Consider the following 22,503-nt stretch of genomic DNA (forward strand, 5'->3'; position numbering starts at 1 on the left):
GGATCCAATTACTTCATTTGTGAAAAGGAGTTCACTTTTGCCCTTTCTGATTTCTGAAGGCAAGCCAGGAAAATAAAGGTCCCTAGATGAGAGGGATGAATGTTACAAAAGAATTATCAGCCTATATAAAATAAACAAACAAACAAACATCTAAATGAGAGTTCAAAACTTCATGCAGAAGGCAGTCACACAGAACCACTAAAAAGATCAGAACAAACCACTCAACAGCTTCATCTAGTGTGACTTCTCTGTTTTGAGGGCTGGATCGCTGCATATTAGAGCAAGAAGAAAAGTAAAGATAGTGACTGAGGAGATTAGGGGTTAGAAAAAATACTACTTTCATGAAAGTGTATTTATCATTTTACTTTTTACTTACTAACAGCAACAATGAAATCTTTGTGCAGCTTGAAAGTCATCAGTGGTTCTGAAAGACACCTGGTTGTGAAAAAAACAAATTTTAAATTTAAAACAGACTCAAAATCTAACTTCTATGAATGTGATTATGATAGCCCTCAACATCTGCACAATTCTCTATTGGTCCTAGGAAATCCAATTCAGTGATGACTGATTACAAGTAGTATAAAACTTTGTAATGTACACTGAAAATCAATTTGAATTGAATCTGGTGTCACCATGTAAGTTAATAAGGAAAATGTCACTTCATCACAGAGCCTCAATGTTTCCTGTCTTCCATATTGTAGGAGAGGAATAAATACAGCTGCAAACACAGTATAATGGGCTGCAGAAGCAAACTTTGCCCAAGAAAAGGCAAAAATATGATGAAATTTGGACTGAAATTCTGATCTGAGAGATCTGAAAAGAGACATCCTTTGAAAGGCAGACTGTGAGCTGCCTTACAGACACAAACACACAGCTACTGTGCTCATGTCACAAACACACATTGCTCACTCATGTCCAAATTTCACAAACACAGCAGCAACAATTACTTGGGCTTCTGAAGATGTATTATAAATTTCTTCAACCAAAGCCAGTCTTTTCAATGAAATGTACAAGAGCATTTTGCTATAAATCCTAGGCATGTTTTCCAGGTTAATAGGGATTTCTGATGCTGCTCTTTGTTAGGTGACTTGTATAGGAAATCTGGATTTGTAAAAGGCATAGTACACCCACCATCTGGTTGCATACTTTTTATTATGTCTCTTTTTGGACATTATATATTGACATCCAAATGGGTTATCTCAGAATTACCATAATTTTTGAATATTATGTCTCTTATCAGTAGAAATGACAGGAGGGGTATTTTATTTGTGAAGATATTAAGAACATTAGATAAAAAAACTATGCTTTTGCTGGGATTTTCATTCAACCATAATGTCATGAAATTTTATGGCACACAACTTAAGGGATTCACAAAGAAAAGACTGAGCACAACATGCTTTGTGGTTAACATAAAAAATTTAAATAAAAATATGCAATTGATTGAATTTAGGGCTATATAAGGCAGGATTATCTTTAAAAGGCTGAAGGTGTGCATTATTATACATAATCACAGGCATATTAAGCAGGACAATAAAATACTCATTTATGACTACGGCAATGGATACAAGAAATGTATCCAAGAAATACTAACAAGCCAAAGATTAATGGACCAGAAAAGGAATACCAAAACTGTGTGGCATCATACTTACCTGAGGTAGTTTTTTAGTCCACTTGTTATTGTCTTATTGTCCCAAATTTCCATATCAATATCCATATCAGGAGGTGATTTAGGGGCTGTTAGAAATTTGAATTAGGATTTTGTTACAGTTTGACTTACACATTAACTAGGAAGGTAGTAAACAGAAGCTACTAGATCAGCCATTTAGCTCAACTAATTATTAGCTAGACTAACCACCAATCGGATAAATTTAAATTGTTTCATCTCTGTCAAATTATAAATGAAAATAAATTCAGTGCTCATAGTTAGTAACCATAAAAATTAACTATGCACTGTATCAAAGTGTTAAGTAAGCCCAAGTCCACAGAGAATTACTAATTCAGTTGTCTCAAACATGCAAACACAAGCATCAGAGAGATCAATTAGGAAGAAAAGTGAAAGACTGGAACAAGTGTCTATTTAAGGTGACACATCCATAACACATCATTCCATGATGTGTTATGGAACTAAACTTTGGAGAATTTGTGGAACAAGACAAATATATATCAATAAATAGAACTTTAAAGTTAGAAGAAGAAAAGCATTTTTATTAGTAATTTTCTCATGTGTTACATGCAGAAGTGAATACTAATGCACACAAGAAACTGAAGATGAATCACTCATTTTAAGAGTGCAAACTTAGTTCAGTGGCAGCCAGTGCACATACAAAATTGTGAATATTGCAACACACTCTTCTGAGCATAGCAGCTGAGGCAAAAGGGATCACAGCATACACACTGCACAATGACACAAGTTCACTTCAGATACTTACAAAATATGGTATTCATCAGTTTTTGCACCTTGGAATTTACACCACCTATTCTGTACAGCCCAAGGATTGTAATACCTACATTGGGAAAACAAGTAGATGAAAAAAATTAAAATAATGAAAATATGGTGATTTCAATATATGATGCATTCTTGGAGTACATTTTCAAAACATCTAAATGTATTTATGGAAAACTGTACCATTACATTCTTTAGTACTGCTTTACCCTACTGTAACCTCTTGTGGGATATTAACAAATTCATTCCACTGAGTCCACACCATACTATACACTAAGCATAATTTTACATTAACAGAACCCTTCTGCACAGAAATTACCCATATTAACAAACAACAAGGTGATGGCTAGGAAAAGTGAAAAATAAGACCCAAAAACTGTCTTAAAACACATTACACATGAACAAGTTTATATTACCTAGATGTCAGTGGAATTACTGTGCAATTACTGTGTTTGCTTAGACCATCCTCCCTTTCAAATTAGACGTGATTGACATTTATGAATCACAAAAACAAAAATATATACTGTATACTGTTCTAACACATCAATTGGCAATTTATGTTGCAGTAAAAATTGCCAGGCCTTTTTTAATAGCACAGATAATAATAACAAATAATATTAAAGAGTGACATTCAGAATACAGTATTTAGAATATAGAAACACTAGGCTGGAAGACACCTTAAAGATCATTGAGTCCAACCCATGCCCTAACACCTCAACTAAACCATGGTACTGAGTGCTACATCCAGTCTTCTTTTAAACACATCCAGGGATGGTGACTCCACCATTTCCCCAGGCAGACCATTCCAACACTTTATCAATTTTTCTGTAAAAAACTTTTTCCTAATATCCAACCTATATTACCCTTGGCACAGCTGAACACTTATTTGATTATCTCTTATTTTATTATTTTTTAACTGCCTTCTAAAATCAGCAGGGTTTAAATGTCTTCCATTCTCCCTACTTCAAGCCTTAGCATTTAAAAATTGTCTACTTTTCCTTTGAAAACAACATTTCTAAATCTGATCTTAGATAACTTAGGTGTTTTGTTTTGAAACCCTCTTTTACCCTCACTGCCCTAGAAAATAATGCAAGCTCTGAGTCAGCAGTGACTCAACAATGATAACATTGCTGGCTGAGAAACTGAATTCAAGTTGAGCTTAGAGTTGCACAGAGAGACCACATTTGGATTAGAAGAGATCTGCACACTGACAACTCAAGGAAAGGCTATCTCATTTTACAGGTGATGATACAGTCTCTATTTAAAACTTACTGTGAGTTGTTAGATACCACCTCATCGGTGAAGTGATTATTACTTCAATTTTTTACATTCCCACTAACGAAAAGTGTTGCTAAACATTAAATGCTGCTGAACATAAAAACACCCCAAAACAACAAACCAAAACAATGTACAACATTACTGAATAAAATTATAGGGGTTATACTCTATAAAAACCAGATGTACTAGCAGCGAATGTTAACATCACTTTTAGGTCTTCTGATTTCACACCTGAAACCAAAGCTGGGAGCTGACACTCCCTACAGTTGTATCAAAACACAAGTCAAGTCAGAGCACATAAAGGAAGGACTAAAGATGTGTGCAATTGTCTATTAAGCTGTCTAATCAACAAGAAATTACAGAAAAAGTTAAAAAATCTCAAATATGTTAAGAATTGTTGTTGGAACTGAAGACAACAATTTGGAGTGCAAAGCACCCAGATAAACTATGAAAAGTCCAACCCAAATAATGGATATACTTTAAAGCACAGATGTAAAACATGTAGAATTAAAAAAAGCCAGATTTTAGAAAAAGTCACAACAATCTAAGACCTTATTTGTGGTTTAATATATACCTCTTGTTTCTACAGCATGAATACATTTCCTCACGAAGTTGAAACCCGCTTCATTTAAGAACACTATAAAAAAAAAAGGATAATTACTCTCCAACATAAGTATACAAAATATTCTGTTTAGCTATACTCATGCACTAGCCAAAGGAGGGCTAATACACAGTTATCCATTACATTATAATACTTGTTCTGTAATAGGTTCTTTTTAGATACATCATAGCATTCACAACCCAACTTTGTAGTCATTCTGTACTATTAGAAGCTCAATATTCTACTGCTTTTCTCAGCAATCAGTAGCCTCTCTAAAGACACAGTTGAAAGCTGCTGAGCAAAATGCTTTCAAGAGTCCAGGACCTACATTATGAACAGGATACATTCATTGTTTTTAACACAACAATATTCTTCGTTCCCTGCATATGCACATAATCACTCATAGAATGGTAATGTAGGAGAACAATCCTTGTTACTGAGTTTAATTAATCACCTTATTTCAAGTGATTGTACTTCTCATTAATGTTGCATCTTCAATACCCACTGCTCTAACTATCTAAATAAAAATCTTAAAACAGCATATTTGTCACCATTAAAATAAACACCATATAAAAGAACAGATAATGGCTTAAATTTTAGATTTTCAGAGTATCAGATATACCTCCAATGAAGATGTATGTCCAAATTTTACAAATCTCTTTCTCTGAGATATATTATTTAAATTATTTTTACATATTTGTGTAATATAATATGATAATAACCAATGTGTTAATACAGTGTTAATACAATTATACACATAAAACTCATAGTACCTTTAAATACACTAATTTTGTTACTCAGTGTATGTCTAACAGGTGCATATACACCTTAAACTAAAAAGATGTAATAGACAAAGTGAGTTGTATAAGGTCCAACAAGGCCAAGTGCCCGGTCCTGCACTGGGGTCACAACAACCCCAGGCAGCTGTGGCTGGAAAGATGTCTAAAAGATAAGGACCTGGGAGTGCTGGTCAACAGCAGCTGAAGATGATCCAGGGTGTGCCCAGGTGGCCAAGAAGGCCGATGGCATCCTGGCCTGGGTCAGCCCTGGTGTGGCAGCAGGAGCAGGCAGTGACCGTCCCCCTGTACCCAGCACTGCTGAGGCCACAGCTCCAATCCTGTGCTCAGCTCTGGGCCCCTCACTGCAGGAAAGACATGGAGGGGCTGGAGCGTGTCCAGGGAAGGGCAACGGAGCTGGAGAAGGGTCTGGAGCACAAGTGCTGTGAGGAGCAGCTGAGGGAGCTGGGGGTGTTCAGCCTGGAGAAAAGGAGGCTCAGGGGGACCTCATCACTCTCTGCAGCTGCCTGAAAGGAGGGTGTATCCAGGGGGGTCAGCCTCTTCTCTTAAGTAACAAGCAATAGGATAAGAGGAAATGGCCTCCAGTTGTGCCAGAGAAAGTTTAGATAACACACCAAAGTTATTCCACAGCAATATAACTAAAATATAAAATAATCTCTTTCTCCCACGCTTTACCAACAAACTGCAACATTACAAGAATCTAGAAAGATATGGCAACTCAACATAAAGAACTTACTTTCTTCCTTCTTGCTAATAATGGCTGGTAGTGTGTAGATCTGTAAAAAAAGCCAAAACAAAAACCAGTCAAACAACAACAATTCATCAGAACAATGTTTGTGCTTTAAGTCCTTTATTGCCAGGTTTGTGAGGAGTTGCAACATGCTATGTACTAGATTGCTGCTAGGGAAATCCCAACCTTGCCTTTCACGATCTCTTGATATTTACTGCTCCAGCACACAGCTGGGTTAACAGCTCTGTGCTACCATAATGTAACTAATGCATCAGAAATCATATTTACTGAGTCCAGATGAGTTAAATTTCAAACCAGGTTGTGATTATAATTCCTGTACTGGTCCAGGCAAAGAAGAAGCATGTAAAAACACTCATCGAGTTCATAAAACGGATCAGCCATTCTTTTCCTATCAGATACAGATCTGACATCAGCCTCATTCAGTGACTATTTTAAGAGCATAAAAATAGTGGGAAGAAAACTCAGACAAGCCTGTCTCTCAGTAGCTTTCAACATGTATTTCTGCTCTCTGCAATGCCTTTTGAGATGGTACTAATTGCTTATTCCATGAAAGTGCCCAAAAGATGGCTGTTCTTTACCACTGTAATAACAACCACTTCACATATGCTACTTGAACCATGAATTAGACAATGTGTTATCGTGTTACTTAAAATAGTATTACTTTAAATATCCTAACATAGGATAATTACATATATAAGTGTAGGCTTAAACTAATAGATCTACTTTTCTACTTTGTAGTTATCCTCACTATATACTTGCATTAGTGTCTCACAAAGAAAATAACTCTATTTGTTGGTATTGTGACAGAGTATCTGAAATGTATATTAGCTTCTTTCTGAAATATGTGATCCAGAAAACTGTAAAATGAAAATTAAAAAATATCCTTACTGGTTCCTTTCCATCCATAGCTTCTAGCCAAAGTTTTCGATTGGATTCTGAAAAAGCTTGTAGTGTGATGATTCCAGGTCTGTCAAAAACACATACATTCACTGAAGTTACTGTTTTTCTTAAACAGCATCCAAAATCAGAATCCACATGCATAGTGACGTGAATACAAAAAAGACAGACAGAAGTTAGAGAAAGTTATCTCAGAGCTTCTGATATAACAGAATAATTTTGAGCTACGTATAAAACACATCTGTTTTTTTAAATGCTTGCTAACAGTCATAAAACAATTTTTAGGAGAATAACTATAAAAGTCAGTCTATTGATCATATTTTAACACAAAAATTAATTCAATATCTGTCTTTATTCCCAAGAGGAAAAAATACTTCTACAAATATTGCATGCCTGTATCTTAAATACAGGAAATCTATTCTCATGTATCTGACATAATATCCAGGAGTAAGTGGAAAAAAAATTGTGGACATAATTTTCAAGAAAAAAAAAAGTACTACCACACATTTCTGAACGTAATAGATATTTGTAAAGAGTATACTTATTAACAAGTATTTATAAAATATTTATAAGAATATTTATGAGCTGTTTCTAAAAGAGGACAGTCAGTTTTGCTACAAGTTCCATAAGAATCCATGCTGTATCTGCATGCAAGCATCATGTAGTAAAGACAACATATATTCTGTGTAGTGAATTTAACCAGAAAACCAGGTTAGAACAAAGAAGTACTAAGTCTTGAAAGCCTAGTTTGTCTGTATACAAATATATTGGCAAATATGTTCCTATTACAGGAGTAATAATTTTTTATCAGTTGCAATTATTTTCAAATTGTTAACCCAACGTAAACAAACCTTTCAAATACTTCGATATCGAAACAGAAACGTTTGTCAATTGAATCTGTCTTTCTCCTGATGCAAGATTTTAGCTTGAACATTTCTGGTGAGCTTGTGACAAGGCCATTCTACAAAACAACACAATGGAATTAGCACAGGCAGTATGCTTATACACCTTGGCTTCATGTTAAATTTAACTTCATGATCAGTCCAAAGAGCATGTCTTAACATAGGGATTAAAATTATTTAGGAATATTTACATTTTTTCTGTATATTAAGACTACATTTAATAGCTTTCTGTCTTATATTTGTTATTTAATCATTACATTTCAGAAAATTCCCTAAATTGAAATCTTACGAACACCTGCATATATAACTTGATTGCATGCATGTTAGGATGAAAGTCATATAGTTTTGCCAACTCTTACATGCAGATATAAGATTTCTGAAGAATAAAGCTAACTAACTCCCAATTCTGGCCACCATGATTATGAGACCTCACTATAATTTTGGCAAAGCTGACACAACTGGGGATTCTGAGGAATGGCAGGAAGCAAATGTCACTCTGGTCTTTACAATGAGCAAGGAGAAAGTTATAGAATCATAGAACCATTCAGGCTGGAAAAGGTCACAACTAAACCATCTACACACATCTTTTAAATACTTCCAGAGTTGGTGACTCCATTACTTCCCTGGCAGACTGTTTCAATGCTTGACGACCCTTTTGGTGAAGAAATTTTCTGTAATGCCTACCTCCCCTGATGCAACCTGAAGCATCATTTTACATGAACTATAGGGCAGTCTGCATCACCTTATCCCTGGGAAGGTGATGAAATGAATAATCACGGAAAGCACTTCCAAACATATTAAGGACAGAAAAGTGACTGGAAGCAGTCAGCATGAATTTAATAAAGGAAAAATCACACAAGATCAACCGGATAGCCTTCTACAATGTGTTGGATGGCTCAGTGTATGATGGAAGAACAATTAATGTTTATCTCAACTTTAGCCATGCTTTTGACACTACATCCCACTACACCCTCATGGACAAGTACAGTTGAAATATGGGTGAGATGATGAGGTGGACTGAACACTGCCTGAACTGCTGAGCTCACGACAGAAGTCCAGCTGCAGCCAGGCACTAGTGGTATGCCCATGGGGTCAATTCTGCTCAGCATGAATAGCAGGTACCAGGACAGGATGAAGCTGACAGGATAGAGAGCAGCTTGGCAGAAAAGGAATTTCAGGTTCTGGTGGGCAACAAGGTGACCGTGAGCCAGCAATGTGATGTTGCTGCAAAGAAGGCCACCAGCCTCCTGGGATGCATCAGGCAGGGTACTGCCTGCAAGTGGAGGAAAGAGATCCTCACCCTCCATCCAGCACTACTGAGGGATACCTGGAATGCTATGCCCAGTGCTGGGCTTCCTCGTACAAGAGAGGTAGTGATGTGCTAGAATAAGTCCAGCTAATGGCTACCAAGGTGATTACGGACTTGGAGCACAACTATGTGAAAGGAGGCTTTGTGAGTTGGGGGTCAGTCTCTTCTGCCATGTTTGCAGTGAAAGAATATGAGGGAGAAGCCTTAAGCTGTGCAAGGGGAGGTTCAGATTAGATATTAAAACTAAAATTTTCACTGGAAGAGTGGTTAGGCATTGAAATAAGTTAACCAAGTAGAGTCACCATCTCTGAAAGTGTACAAGAAGAACATGGATGTGGCACATGGGGATATGGTTTAGGGGTGATTGTGGTGGTGCTACACTGATGGTTGGACTAGATGACCTTGAAGGTCTCCTCCAACCTTGAAAATCCTGTGATTTGTCATATGAGAGAGCTGGGACTGTTTGGTCTGGGGAAGAGGGATCACATCAGTGACTGATCTACAAATACCACATGGGAAGGAAAGCAGACTGAGTCAGATTCTTCTCAGGGGTGTCCAGAAGAATGGAGAGAGGTGACGGGCACAAACACAAGTAATTTGTATTTGAACTTAGAAAAAGTAATTGAACTTTAGAAAAAGTTTTTTGTGGTGATTGAACACTGGAACAGGTTGCTCATAGAGGCTCCAACCTTGGAGATATCTAAAACCTGACTGGACACAGACTTCACCAACCTGATCTGGTTGACCCTGAATTGCATTTATACTAGAGATCTCCAGAGCCCCCTTCCAAACCTCATCCATTCTATGATTCTGTGCAAATGTGGTAAATTTCATATACCTTTATAACAACCACATTAGTTATTTAAAATGTGATTTAAATATGTTTTAAAAAGAAATACTGCTTAAATATTTATCCATGCTATATGATACATTCACTGCTTCATCTATGAGATCAGCCTTATCTGTTTGCATTTTTTTCTTTTAGCAGTTCTTAAATGCTTAATAAAAAAGAAGGAATATACAGCTCATATATGCGTTCATGTATCAGTAACTCACCACTTTTCCACCAGATTTTGTTTCAGCTATACTCATTGTAAAAGTTTTTGTTCCTTTGTCATAAGTGCAGTAATGTTTTACCCATGTAAATCCAAGAGGTCCTAGAGTAAAGAGAGATAGTATCAAAAATAATTGTCATTTTACCAGTGTTGTAGATGGAATTAGTGTAGTAAAATGATACATAGTAGCATCCACATGCAGCCTACTCCTTATTTTTCAATCTGAACATGTTGTTCTGGTATAAATTTCAAATACTGCATCTTGATAATCTTGCCCAACAAAGTTCCAGCAGACTGACTTTCTTTGGCAACTGGATGGGTAGCAGCATTCTATTATGGTAACAAGGCAGGAAAAAGGCAAGAACAGACCTGAGGAGTTTTCAACAATATTAATACCAGAGTGTACAAGAGGCAAATGATTCACATGTGAGTGCTTACCACACAGAGACACCTGACAATACCTGAGCACTCTCTCTGCCACCTTCAGGATCCAGAAAGGATCCCTTCCCCTATGTGCAGAAAATGATGAGGTGGTGTTGAGTAAGGACCTAGTCATGCCCAACTCCTGGCTACTGCAAAAATTAACCCTGTCCTGTCTAGAACCAAGACAAAAGAAAACAACTCTAACTTTAAAAAATGGTACTTTAATTTTTAAAGAAAAAAATTAGTTGTGTTTGGTTGTGGTGTTTTGTTTTTTTTTCCTTTTTTTAATGTGAAGCATTAAATAAAAATGCTGGGAAAAAACCCTAGTAGTTTTACTATAGATACACAGGTTTTTCCTTCTCAATGTACCCACCAAGGTGGTGGTTATATGAGAGACTGAATCAGTTATGTAAGTCAGATGTTTGTCAATCCAGAATCCAAGCTGGGTAAATTTAAACAGTCTGTTACACTGACTTTGAGAAAGCTTTCCTATTGCCTGTGTTCTGGAAGAAAGTAAAGTCATGAATCGAAAATCCAAGTGGTTATGTACCCTCAAAAATTAGCTCTTCTGCTCCTATATTTTAAGTTGTTTTTACTTAGAAGAACAAAACCTGTAATTATTCGGAATAAATTTTTCCTCTGATGGCAATTCATTATCTCTTTTAGCACATTATAAGATGGATGAGCACTCTCAATGCAGTTTTAGATGAGTTAAGAAGTCACTTATTTTCATTACAAAATTGTAGCCAGACACCTGTGTTCTAAGTTTAAACTTGCTACTCTTGTCCATCCATCTGAAAGAAAACAATTTATGGCCTAGTGCCATTTAAAAAAAACCCCTACATTTACCACGATGCATATCAGTAATAAATATATACAAAATTTACTCTCAAGAAGAGCAAACATTTAACCCAGTTGCTCACAATTTGACAAGAACCTATAGGATAAGGGCTGTAGGCAAGTAAACTTGCATGACAAGGAATTATACAACTAGTACCTTTCCCGCTACACAGTGAGTACAGACCCTGTTACTTCAGAATAAAAATTTCTTTTCAGTAAGAAGATGTCAAGCTGGCCTCTCACTATTTAATGAAGCACAGCATGTGCCTGGTGCTTCACTCCTTTTCTCCCTCCCCCATTAGCACGGCTCAGTGTAATTTCCACTTAACACAGATTTCTTTTATGATTATTAATCAATTAAAATATAGACCGTGTTCTTAAAACTTGCAGCGCTACTGAGGATAAAACTGGCTGTGGTTAACTATGGTAAGATGGTACTTAGATGACCTTTTCTTACATCTTTGATTTCCATTAAGCACATGTTCATTTAAGATGGCTGGGTCAGTGGCGGTCTCTGGTACAAGGTGCTCTTGATGGCTGAACTACAGGTCCTGTTTAGGCAGGGAAAGTACAGGAAGCAGAGGGAGCCAAAGCAGGATGCTGGGAGTTTGCAGCAAGGTGCAGGGTACCCAGCCAGAGCAGAGCTTGGTACCAGTCAACGACTGGGGCAAGCAACAGCACGACCTTCCTTGTTTTACTTACGTTTCTCCTGCACATAGAGATAGCCTTCCATTGTCCATTGGCTTGGTGGTCTGTAATCTTGGTTGGCTGATTTCATTCTCTGCATGAGTCTCTCCACTTCCTGCCTAGTGCTTTCAAAGTTATTCCGAGTCTAACACCCAGAAAAGAAGACAAACAAAATGCCACATTATCTCATGCAAGTACTAAAATAACAACAAACAACTAATTAGAAATAATGCCAAGGAGACTGTATTGGAGACCAACAAAAGCATTTGCCAGAGACATAAAAGGGGGTAAAAGGAAAAAAAAAAGCTGCAATAAAGAATAATACTCTTCTACTCTTCACTGCTAGAAGCCTGGGAATAACATAGTAATGAAGAATTCAACTTTAGGGGTAAAAGGAAAAAAAAAAACTGCAATAAAGAATAATACTCTTCACTGCTAGAAGCCTGGGAATAACATAGTAATGAAGAATTCAACTTAGGCACACAAATGTAAGGAAAACATAGCTGAGAATAGCACCATTCCTTTTTCTGCAGGTCACTAACATCAGACAGGAGGTAATTTCATATCTTTAAGTATGCTTACACAGTAATTTGCAGACAGATACAGGCCTTCTCTTTGTAGACTCTACGATTCTCAGACAGATATTTGGCTAAACTAGAAGCTGGTAACAGCTTAGCCCTAAACCTGAAGTAGTAAGATCCACTGACACACTTTAAGTTCAGTGCAGAAAACATTAGTTTGGGTTAAAGCCAGGTTAATGAGTCCAGACAGCTGCAGTTTCTACACACATGGAAGAGACAAACTTTCTGTGTATCCATATCTGCAGTGATACCACAGGTGCTGCTGCTTAGAACAGTCAGGTTACTGGCACTGCCGTGAACAAGTTTTGACTCGGCAAACACCACAGTTCAATATTAAAAAAAAAATAAAAAAATAAGGAAGGTAAGAAACACTCACGAGTGGCAGAACTATGCCAAAAGCATGGAAGAAGTGTGCCTGTCCTAAATATCATGTATGTAACCAGGCATGCAACAAAGCAAACAATTATGATATTAAGGTGAGTTGTTTCCATATTTTCTTATATCTATATGCATATAAATGGCTACTCGTTCCTAGTGAAATCACTGAGGTGAGGGTTTCCCTCCATGCACCTAGTATGGGATAACAGAAGAGAACTATTGAGAGATGCCAGAGTTTTGATTGATTAAATATCAGATACTGAACACTCTGCTCATATAGGTCAAAGAAAACAATAAAGATTTTTGTAATGTTTCTACAGAGTCATCTATGGACTCAAATCCTCAGAAGTCAGAAAGATACTCTCAGGACTTTATACCCCAGTGAATACTTCCCCTTTTCATGGGCCATTTGTGTAGTTAGTTGCACAATAGTATAAAAATATACATGCTCAATCTTGGTTTTGAAGACAAACATTATTATTAGAGAGGGAGGTAAAATTCTAATCTGAACGTTTCAGATTATGTCCTTCAGAAGAAGTATCAGTTCAGACCAAATTTAAGAGAGGTCATTTTGAGACCTTCAAGAAGGACAAGACATTGAAGGAATGTCTCCATTTTGAGAGCTTGTCTCCACCTATTAAAGTTTTTAATTGCTACTTTTAAGCAGCCAGGTCTTTGAATCAAATCACAGAAACCAAAGCCAAACCTACACACCAAGTACAGCACTGGCCAGCTGAGACAGCTAAAGTGACAACAGGTCATGTTAGAATAAGATGACCTGTTAAGAGCTGCTGGTCTGCTCCTACGCTTCTACAGCTGTTACTGCTCCTGCTCTAACCTGTAGAACACTCTTAAGAATAGAAACAGTAGCTCAGGTAAACTGTTCTTCAAGACCTGAACACACAATGCAATGGAGAGGAGTACTTTTAACAGCTACAGACAGGCTGAATGCACTTCTTCCTGTCCTCAGTTTGCCTTTACCTGAATAAATTATTTCACTTCCATCTGATTTTGGGTGATACTCTCAATGGCAAGTAGAAAACCCAGCTGGCTGTAAGAAGCTGTGGGTCTAGATCTGGAGCCAGAAATTATACTGCTGTGTAACAGGAGTGAGTGATGTTCTGATCTCCACTCTATCTTCATGTATATGTTTTCTGATATATAATTTAAAAAAGTATATAATACATTGATCCTTCTGTCTAACTTCGTATCTCCCTTTACCTCTGTAATCTATTTACACCTTCAATATAGTTAGAAAACATTAACTATAACTATCTCTTAATAACACTGAAATTGAAAAAAGTCCTTTAATCATTTTGCTTCTGTAGAGACGTGTACAAGAAACGTATGATTACTTAAAATGCCAGTATTGGTCTGTGCTCTGAGATCATGCTCCTCTCAGAACTTGCCATATTAAAGGAAGTAAATCTCTGGACTGAAGCACATTTTTCACTTTCAGCAAAACTGCTGTGCAACAACACTGACCCCTCGTGTCTTTATCTGAAAGTGTCTTAGTAGCAAACAATGTGGAAAACACAAAATTGGAAAGGACAAGCAGTTGGGATGCTTTACAGACACCACTGGCATTTTGACCCAAAAGGAAAAGGTTAGTCATCTAGGAAGTTTAGCCTTATTTCTTCAAGTTCTTTAAAATGGGATCTATATATATGAACAAGAGATACAAAAGGGAAGATGGAGCTACAAAAATTTGTGGTATGTGTCTTTTCTTGAAAGAATGAAGTGGACTTAACTTTAAAAAAAAACAATGTTCTGGACTTTGATTTTACTTGTCAGGAAATATGTGGGGCTTGTCCAGTACTGACATGTACTGACATCACTTTTTGCCTTAAAAGCAGAGCGTTTAAGCTTTGCTTAAAAGCAAAGTGTGTACTTACTTATTTGTAAGTATATTTTGTACCTACTTATTTGTATATCCTTGGAAGTGTAATATCTGAATTACACAGTGAAACAAGTATACACTTGTATAAAGCAGTTATGATGAGTGGAAAAGTATGTTGTTTAAATACATTTTAGTTATCTCTGATAGCTATGAATTTTTTTGGGCAGTCTGTGCCCAAAATGGGATCTTGTATGGCTCTGACTACCAAATCCAGACCAGTTTACAGGAAAAGATTCATCTGCTCAGTTGAGTGTAACTCTCTACACAAAAAAGAGATTCTTTCTTCTGGTGAAAACTAATGCTCATGAGAGCTGCTCACCATGGAGGAGGGTCCCACCTATTCTGCAATGGTACAGAGAATAGCTTCCCAAGATTGCTTTATATACAGTGGGAAGTTAGCAGACAGCAGGACAAACTGTATCATTCTATACAGCTGGAGCATTTTTGGCACTTTTCCACTCAGTCCAGAAGACAGGCCTCATTCTCAAGAAAGATTTATATAAGTTTAAATCTATCTGGACCGCTGTGTTTTCTAATAGAAACTTGGCTGCTGTCCTGTTTTTCTTGTTCTTGCTCTCAAAGTTTTGATCTGGAAACCACAAATTTACTATCCAAAGTAATTTGTTGTCAGGAATCTTAACTACACTAACCTTATGAAAATAATTTTACGTATCTGTTTATGAATTTGATTTCAGCTTACTAAAACATTGCAAGATTATGAATTTCAATAAAGTGCTATGTCTAATATATTAAAGTGAAATTAGCAAATTAAGAAGTTAAATTATGTAAATACAAATCATTCTTACATTCTGCAAATTGAACTGCAGTTGCTGCTTGTATGGTGCAAACTCCTGAGCCAGTTCATATCCTTCATGGTAAAATGTAAATAATCCTTGAAGAAAGGCCAAGAGCTGAAAAGGTAAAATTGAGAAGCATTATACATTTTTTACTCCTGGAACACTCTATGCTTTTACATGCAAAAGCAAAGTTTTGCTGAGAAGGAATCCATGATGAGACCTTAAGAAAGAGAAATGCTATACATGCTTTTGTGTCATGAAGTTGTAATTTCCATAATAATTTAATTCACTATCTTAGTAATTTTATCTAGTATTTCAGCTGGAGTCTTTGCTGGTGTGCATTTTCCAAGTCTAAAATTTCAGAGTTCAAGTGTTTTTTCTTTAAAATATTCTCTCACTTTCTTCACAGCAATTGCTTGGTCTCCAGCCTATTTTCCACAAATGAGACTCTAGAAAATATGTTTTGGATAGGTTAGCACAACACAAGAAACCCAGACTATTTCTTCCAGCTCTGAAGAAAAAGCAAACACTATCTGGTATGTCTGTGATTAACTCCAACAGAACCACCATACTCTGCATATATCTAGCTGAAAAATTCTTCTAAAGTTTGCTTTAAAACAATGTTCAAGTAGTAAAAAGTGCCACTAGATCTTAGCTCTTCAATTAACGCATTCCTGCATCTCTTAGTTTTAAAAACCTTCTAACTTATTCTGCTTTAAATTTTAAAAGCGTTTTGACATTGCTACAAGTCACCCTATCCGCTGTTAAATAACAAGCATTTAATTTCTTAACATGGACTGCTTTCTTGGTCTATGTAATTTAGCTTAAGAAAAAAACTAAAGAAAACAGCAAAAAAAAAAAATTGGATTTACAATAACAAAAGTTTTAACAATAAAAAATATTTGCATTAGTATATTACACCATTATCATCTGGGCTAACTAACTGGCTGTCCAGGCTGTCTTCTGACTCAGTAAAGAACCACAGGTATTCCAGAGCATAATTCTTTTCCCTTTTTCAGACTTCTCTCTCAGGATGGAATGAATGATCCAATGGAAACATTTATCTCTCTTTATTGACTACTGAAGTGGTCTAGACTCAGGCAACAAAAATGCCATCGTTCATATTTAAAGCGCTTGCTTTGTGTTATCAGTGCCATAGCTTACTGCAAGTGGAATAGCATAAAGATGTACTTTTTACTGTGCTTATATTTTCTTTAAATTTACTCTCAGCTCTACTTGAAGAATTGTAGCAAAATTGTTCTGCCTCCTCTCTGCCATTATTCTCTATGAGACTACTGAGAGCCTGTTTACCTGCCTGCTCCTTTCCTGCATTAGTAGGTTAAAGCAGTTGGAGGTGAACAGAGCATCCGTGCAGGCACAAATACAAGGTATGGCTGGGAGAAGGACTCTGCCCTTGGTTTCTACTGGTATTTCAGGAGCAGATGAAAACCTGGCCTCAGGCAGAGATGGTGCAAGCCCACGGCTGCCCAGGAAGCCAGCCACGGAGCCTGAAGAACTGAGAAGATCTTTGGACACAAAAAGCAAGTTTTTGTGGAGGCCTCTACAGTGGATGCGAATTCCTGAACCATAGTCCACCATCAAACAATGAAGGCAATGCAATCTCAAATAAAGGGCTCCACATCTTGTGTAAATCAATCTCACCTTAACATGATTCATCTGTCCAGCCGAAATTATTACCTCAGCTAAGGACTAGGCCCTGAAATTATTATTATTAAACTGATTATTCAAGTGTTTCTGAGGAAGGTCCAAGTACAATAGTTTATATTAAAAACTGCCAATTGTGCAAACAGATAGAAAGAGCTCTATAATTTTCTGTAATTATAGATTTTAATTCTAATTCTGTCATTCTGGAAATAACTACTTAAAGAAAATAAAGAAAATTAATCTTTTTTATGAATAAAATACAAAATACGCAAATTATAACTAAAGCTCTGCTTTGCCTCCTGTTATGTGAAGCTTGTTCTCACACTCTAGATTCAACTACGCATCAGTGTCCCCAACTACAACTCCTTCAGATGTCACAGCACAACTACTCATGTGCTTACTTTGACTTAGTCAAGTCAAAAGAACAGACTAAGAATGGACTAATGGATTAACACAGCCTGCAAGCAGGAGCCTGCTGCTAAACAAACCCCTAGTGCAGGAGCAATCTTTGCAAAACTGCAGCCAAATCACCAAACTGAGGCACACCAAAATTACAATAAAGAAACTTTGTGGAACAAAGTTTCAGTATGTCAGCTTATGTCCGACTTTTAGAGATCAGTTCAAAGAACATTTCAGGAGAATAAACTGTACAAATTTCAGCTTCAATACTTGAACGAAAATGTTTTACATCATTTTACAGAGTACACTGAGAAATACCAAGGAAAATATTTAACACAAGATGGCAGCAAAACTGAATTTATCTGAAAGCAAAATAACAACAGCATCAGAAAAAAAAAAAAAAAAAAAAAGTCCAACCGAAAAAACCAACCCTGACAAAAATCTGAAGTAATTTTAGTTAACGTACTTCTCAGGTATTCTGGCAGTTGTGCATTGCAGAGGATCTGGCCTTTAGGCTTTCCTGGTTAAACACTCTCTGAGCACTCAGAAAAATAAGAAAAAAAGAGAAGTATTATGCAAGTCCTAGATCAGCATTTTGAAGCTCTGTGCTGATTTGTGACACTGAGGATGGCATTCACTTCAATGTACATGTCACTAGCAGGGAAAAACAGGAATGCAGAATATGCCCTTTGCCCAATGGGCCTGTGCTGCTGAGACATCTTCAGAATCACCTCCTTTAGAACAGGTACAGGCATAGCAGTGTATGGAAGAGATTTAAAAGCCAAGGTCTTTTGCCCTAGGTTTAGACTTACAGTGGGGTTTTCTTTTTGCTGGCATTAGAATTAGCACTGCTAAAGGCAGGCTCATAACTTTAAAGAAATTAATATTAAATAGAACAAAAAATATTAAAAACAAGAATAGAAAATCAGCCTCTTTTTCTTTCAAAGAAAATTTTCAGAATGTATTTTGAGGTGGTATTCACACATAAAGAGGTAGTTTATTTCATCAAATATCACAAACAATGTCTGATGCTTTCATATCAATAATTTTACATTTTACTAAGTGTCTTATCGTTATCTCATTCTGAGTACCTAATCATTCACATCAGTAAAGACTGAGGTCTGAACTCCACAATACAAAGCTGCTCATCACACCAGAGCCATGAGGATTTCAACACAGAACCCGAAACAAAATCCAACTACTTCTTGAGACTCTATTTATTTTTATGTGGAGCTGCTGACCTCAAGGCTGCCTGGTCGTTTCATTCTCACAGGAAGAAGATTGTACTTAGGTTTTGGATAGGGGAGGAATTTAACCTTTGGCCTGCAGCACATCAGCCAGAAGTCCCTGTCTCCCTGTTTTCATTTTATTTATAAGAAGATAGCGCTTATTCTTCAGATTAAAGTGAACATAGTTAATAATGTTGAAAATGCAAGAAAGGGAAATTCAAATTTAACGCCCACTGTGAAGTCTCATGGAAGTGCATGGCTGGTTTTTTTTTCTTCTCTTTAAATAAACATTTAACTGACCACCCCTCACATTTCAGATAGTTTACTGCTTATGAACTTTGTGCCCTGATTTCCACAGGACAAGGAAGTCCTGGCACCACCAAAGGACAAAGCAGAATTTTAGGAAGGTGTTTGCATTGTTTTACAAGCATAACATCCTCAGAAAGCACTGCTGGCTTGGACTAGCTTCTTAGGGATCACAAGAGAAAAGCTAGCAAGACAGATGATTGTCACTTAATTTGCTTTATTGTTTATCCAGATGTAAATTTGAACACTAATAAGTCCTTCAGAAAAAGTTTAAATTCATTATCTGTATGGAAACCTGAGGCTTTTTTTCTTGGAAAAATCAAGATCTAGGAGGCTTGCAAATAGGAATATGCCAGTTACTCACACTAGTACACATTAGCAACCACTTTGATCAAGATGCAGAGAACAAACAGAAACCCAGGGCCTGAGAAGCAGCTGCAAAAGTCTACTCTAAATATTATAATCTTCTATTCACTGTATGAGTCATTAGCATCTGTACCTTAAAATCTTTCCCAAGTCTCCTCCAGGAGGGAACACACTACATTTTTACACTCCCACTGTCCTACCTGTAACCCACCTGGCAATTTTTGCTAGGTCACTTCTCCTCCCACTCTGGCTCTCAGACTGTCTTTATCCTTTGGTGTAGAAAAATTAAAGGTCTTGAAAGGGTGTTCAACAGACCATTTGCTTTTCAAGTTCTATTCTGACATCACAAACTTATCCTTCTTTTGCATGGGCACCACAGTTTCCTCCTTCATTGCACTAGCAGATTTATTTTGTTAAACTTCCTTCAGCGAGTCCGTTAGCAAGATGTCAGACTGAGAATTATTTGAAGATGTGACACTGTGCTGATGAATCAGAGGCAGAGGCAGCACATACACTAGAATGTCCCACCACCATCAGAGCTCCTGAGGAATGTCCATATGGACATACCACCAGGCTTCTTCTGCCATACACACATTTATAGAGCACACAGAGGAAAATCAGTAATATGACAATTCTTTTGGTACCTGATTTTAAAGTGTTAGGCTTTGTCCTTATGTAGACCTTTCATCTAGGAACACATGTTCATACTTCCAACATCACTTCCATAAACATGAATTTTAGAAAGTCTATTTTGAAGTCTTTGGGTATTTTTGTTTAGATTGGTTTTGTTTTTAATCTCATGGTATTGCTGATTTGTATTTTAATTTACTTTTTCACATAAGGCATATTTTGCCTTATGGGCTTTAGCAAATGCTCTTATTTCACCATGTTGTATGCAACAGACTACAAACAAAAATTAAGACCTTTGAAGATTCAAAATTTTATAACTGATGTTATAATTTAATCTCCATCTATATCCATATTGATTATAAATTAAATTCACACCCAAAGTCAGAAGACATTACCTTCAAGGCCTATCATTACCCAGTCACCAGAGTATTTCCTGTACCTTCCCCTGGACAATCAAGTATGCCATACTGGGCTGGAATGCCTACTGATCTGAGACAGTATGGAAATGGATGCACTTAAAAGTAAATGTTACCTATTTTAACTATTGTGCAGTTGTACAATATTTTCCAGTGTACAAGGTCTTTTCAATACAGAAAGTTTCTATTACGTTAAAGGAGCATAAAGTCTTCTACACTAGGGTGAGAGCTAGGTCAAGATTGCTAGATTTTTCCAGGATGTGAGATTTTTGCAGAAGGAGACAGAGACACACACTCTGGATTAATCTGTGACAGGTAGAAAAATGTTCTTATTTAGGAATCCGAGCAAAGTTTTAGTCTCTAAGATTTGGCAGCTGTATGCCATAAAGATAGGATTTCTGAAAGTACTCCTTGCTGAATCCAGGTTCATTAGTTTGCATCAATGTCAAACATTCAGTATACAATACACTCTCATCTCATGGAAAGAAGGCATCTGAGACGCTCTCCTTGGTGACACAGGGTGTTAGAGATATAATTCAACCCATTTCACAGTCAAGAGTGCTGCTTCAGTAGTAACAAGGAAGGTGGGAGATGGTGTGGAGAGAAAGTTACGCTCCTCGTGTTCCTCTCTGACAAGCAGCGCTCTGCTGTGCTCAGTGTGCTTAATGGGAAGGGACACATGGCACTGGAAGTTCTCTGTCAGGGGCTAGAGGTACTGACTGCATCAGGCAAGTGGCAAGCCAGGCCTGTCTGTATGACATGAACGGTAGCAACACTGCTACCAGGCGTCAGAAATATACCAGCATGTCATGAAGCTGCTTTTGGAACTGACTGATACAGTAGAGAGTTAGGAGTGGGGGATGGAAACACAGTCCAGAAGCAAATCCCAGACTTAAATATGAACACTGAAACACAATTTTATCTTACTCTTTAATGGCATGTCAACATATGTATTCCTTTATCTGCAAACTAAAGGCAAATGACTCTAGCAACAAAAAGATAAACTTACCTATCCTACAGAAAAATTGATTTTTCACTTTACTTCACGTGTAACTCAGAACAATGTTGGTGTATACTACCTACCCAGAATATTTTTTAAATTAAAAAAACTGACTTAAAATTTAAGCCATTAAATCATGGTATTAGGAAACATCGATTATGTGTTGCACAGACACAACATTACATGATGTCCCATTAAAATGTTACACACACTTCAAGTCATCAGACATTTCACTTCACAGTAGATACTAAACTCTTACATAATCCTTCAATAAACATGGAAAGTGCCCAAGCCAAGATCTTAATGTCTGTCTATATACAAAGAACCTGCATTCAAAACTTAAAAAGAGAGCAAAAAACCTGAGATTTTAAATTCAATTTTCAGCTTTAAATGCATGCATTCTAAAGAAAATAAATGATAAAACTTACAGGTTCTACAAATTCAAATTTCTTTTTCTCTTGTACTTCTTGGATTTTAAAAACATATTCCAATGATGCTTCATAAAAGTTCTGATGTTCTCTGTCAATCTGTGTATCTGCCTAAAAGACAAAATTAAATAGAGACTAAACATTAGTTTAGTCTTGTTATTGCTTTAAAAACACGTTATGTCATTAACAAACAGATCTTCCATAAGATTATTTTATAAGTTTCGTAGAGTTCAGTTTTCTGTCTGAAAATTAGAACACCTACTTAAAAAAGCTAAATGCACATTTAAGAAGCTAACATTACACATTTCAGCCTATGCCTTTTACTTGCTCTTTTTTGGTTTCTTCTTTCTTTTTGCTCTTTAATATTCTAGTTTTTAGGAGAGCCTGGAGGGAAAGAAAGGTGGCAGCAGGTACTTGGTATATGG

General features: G+C 36.7%; 1 protein-coding gene across 1 annotated transcript in view; it reads right to left on the reverse strand.

Annotated features, from left to right (window-relative positions):
- Positions 1–22,503, reverse strand: part of ARHGAP42 (Rho GTPase activating protein 42) — a 142,312-nt gene that overhangs the window by 21,989 nt on the left and 97,820 nt on the right. Inside the window, exons 6-16 of the mRNA XM_039718509.1 lie at positions 22,079–22,189; positions 15,649–15,753; positions 11,999–12,128; positions 10,035–10,135; positions 7,619–7,728; positions 6,759–6,837; positions 5,856–5,895; positions 4,296–4,358; positions 2,430–2,504; positions 1,650–1,734; positions 377–435 (exon numbers count right to left, since the gene is read on the reverse strand). Coding sequence (XP_039574443.1) covers positions 377–435; positions 1,650–1,734; positions 2,430–2,504; positions 4,296–4,358; positions 5,856–5,895; positions 6,759–6,837; positions 7,619–7,728; positions 10,035–10,135; positions 11,999–12,128; positions 15,649–15,753; positions 22,079–22,189 — 958 coding nt within the window. The remainder of the gene's footprint in view (positions 1–376; positions 436–1,649; positions 1,735–2,429; positions 2,505–4,295; positions 4,359–5,855; positions 5,896–6,758; positions 6,838–7,618; positions 7,729–10,034; positions 10,136–11,998; positions 12,129–15,648; positions 15,754–22,078; positions 22,190–22,503) is intronic.

This window comes from Passer montanus, unplaced genomic scaffold (assembly GCF_014805655.1).
Source record: "Passer montanus isolate IOZ18808 unplaced genomic scaffold, ASM1480565v1 scaffold4, whole genome shotgun sequence".
Taxonomy (NCBI): Eukaryota; Metazoa; Chordata; class Aves; order Passeriformes; family Passeridae; genus Passer; species Passer montanus.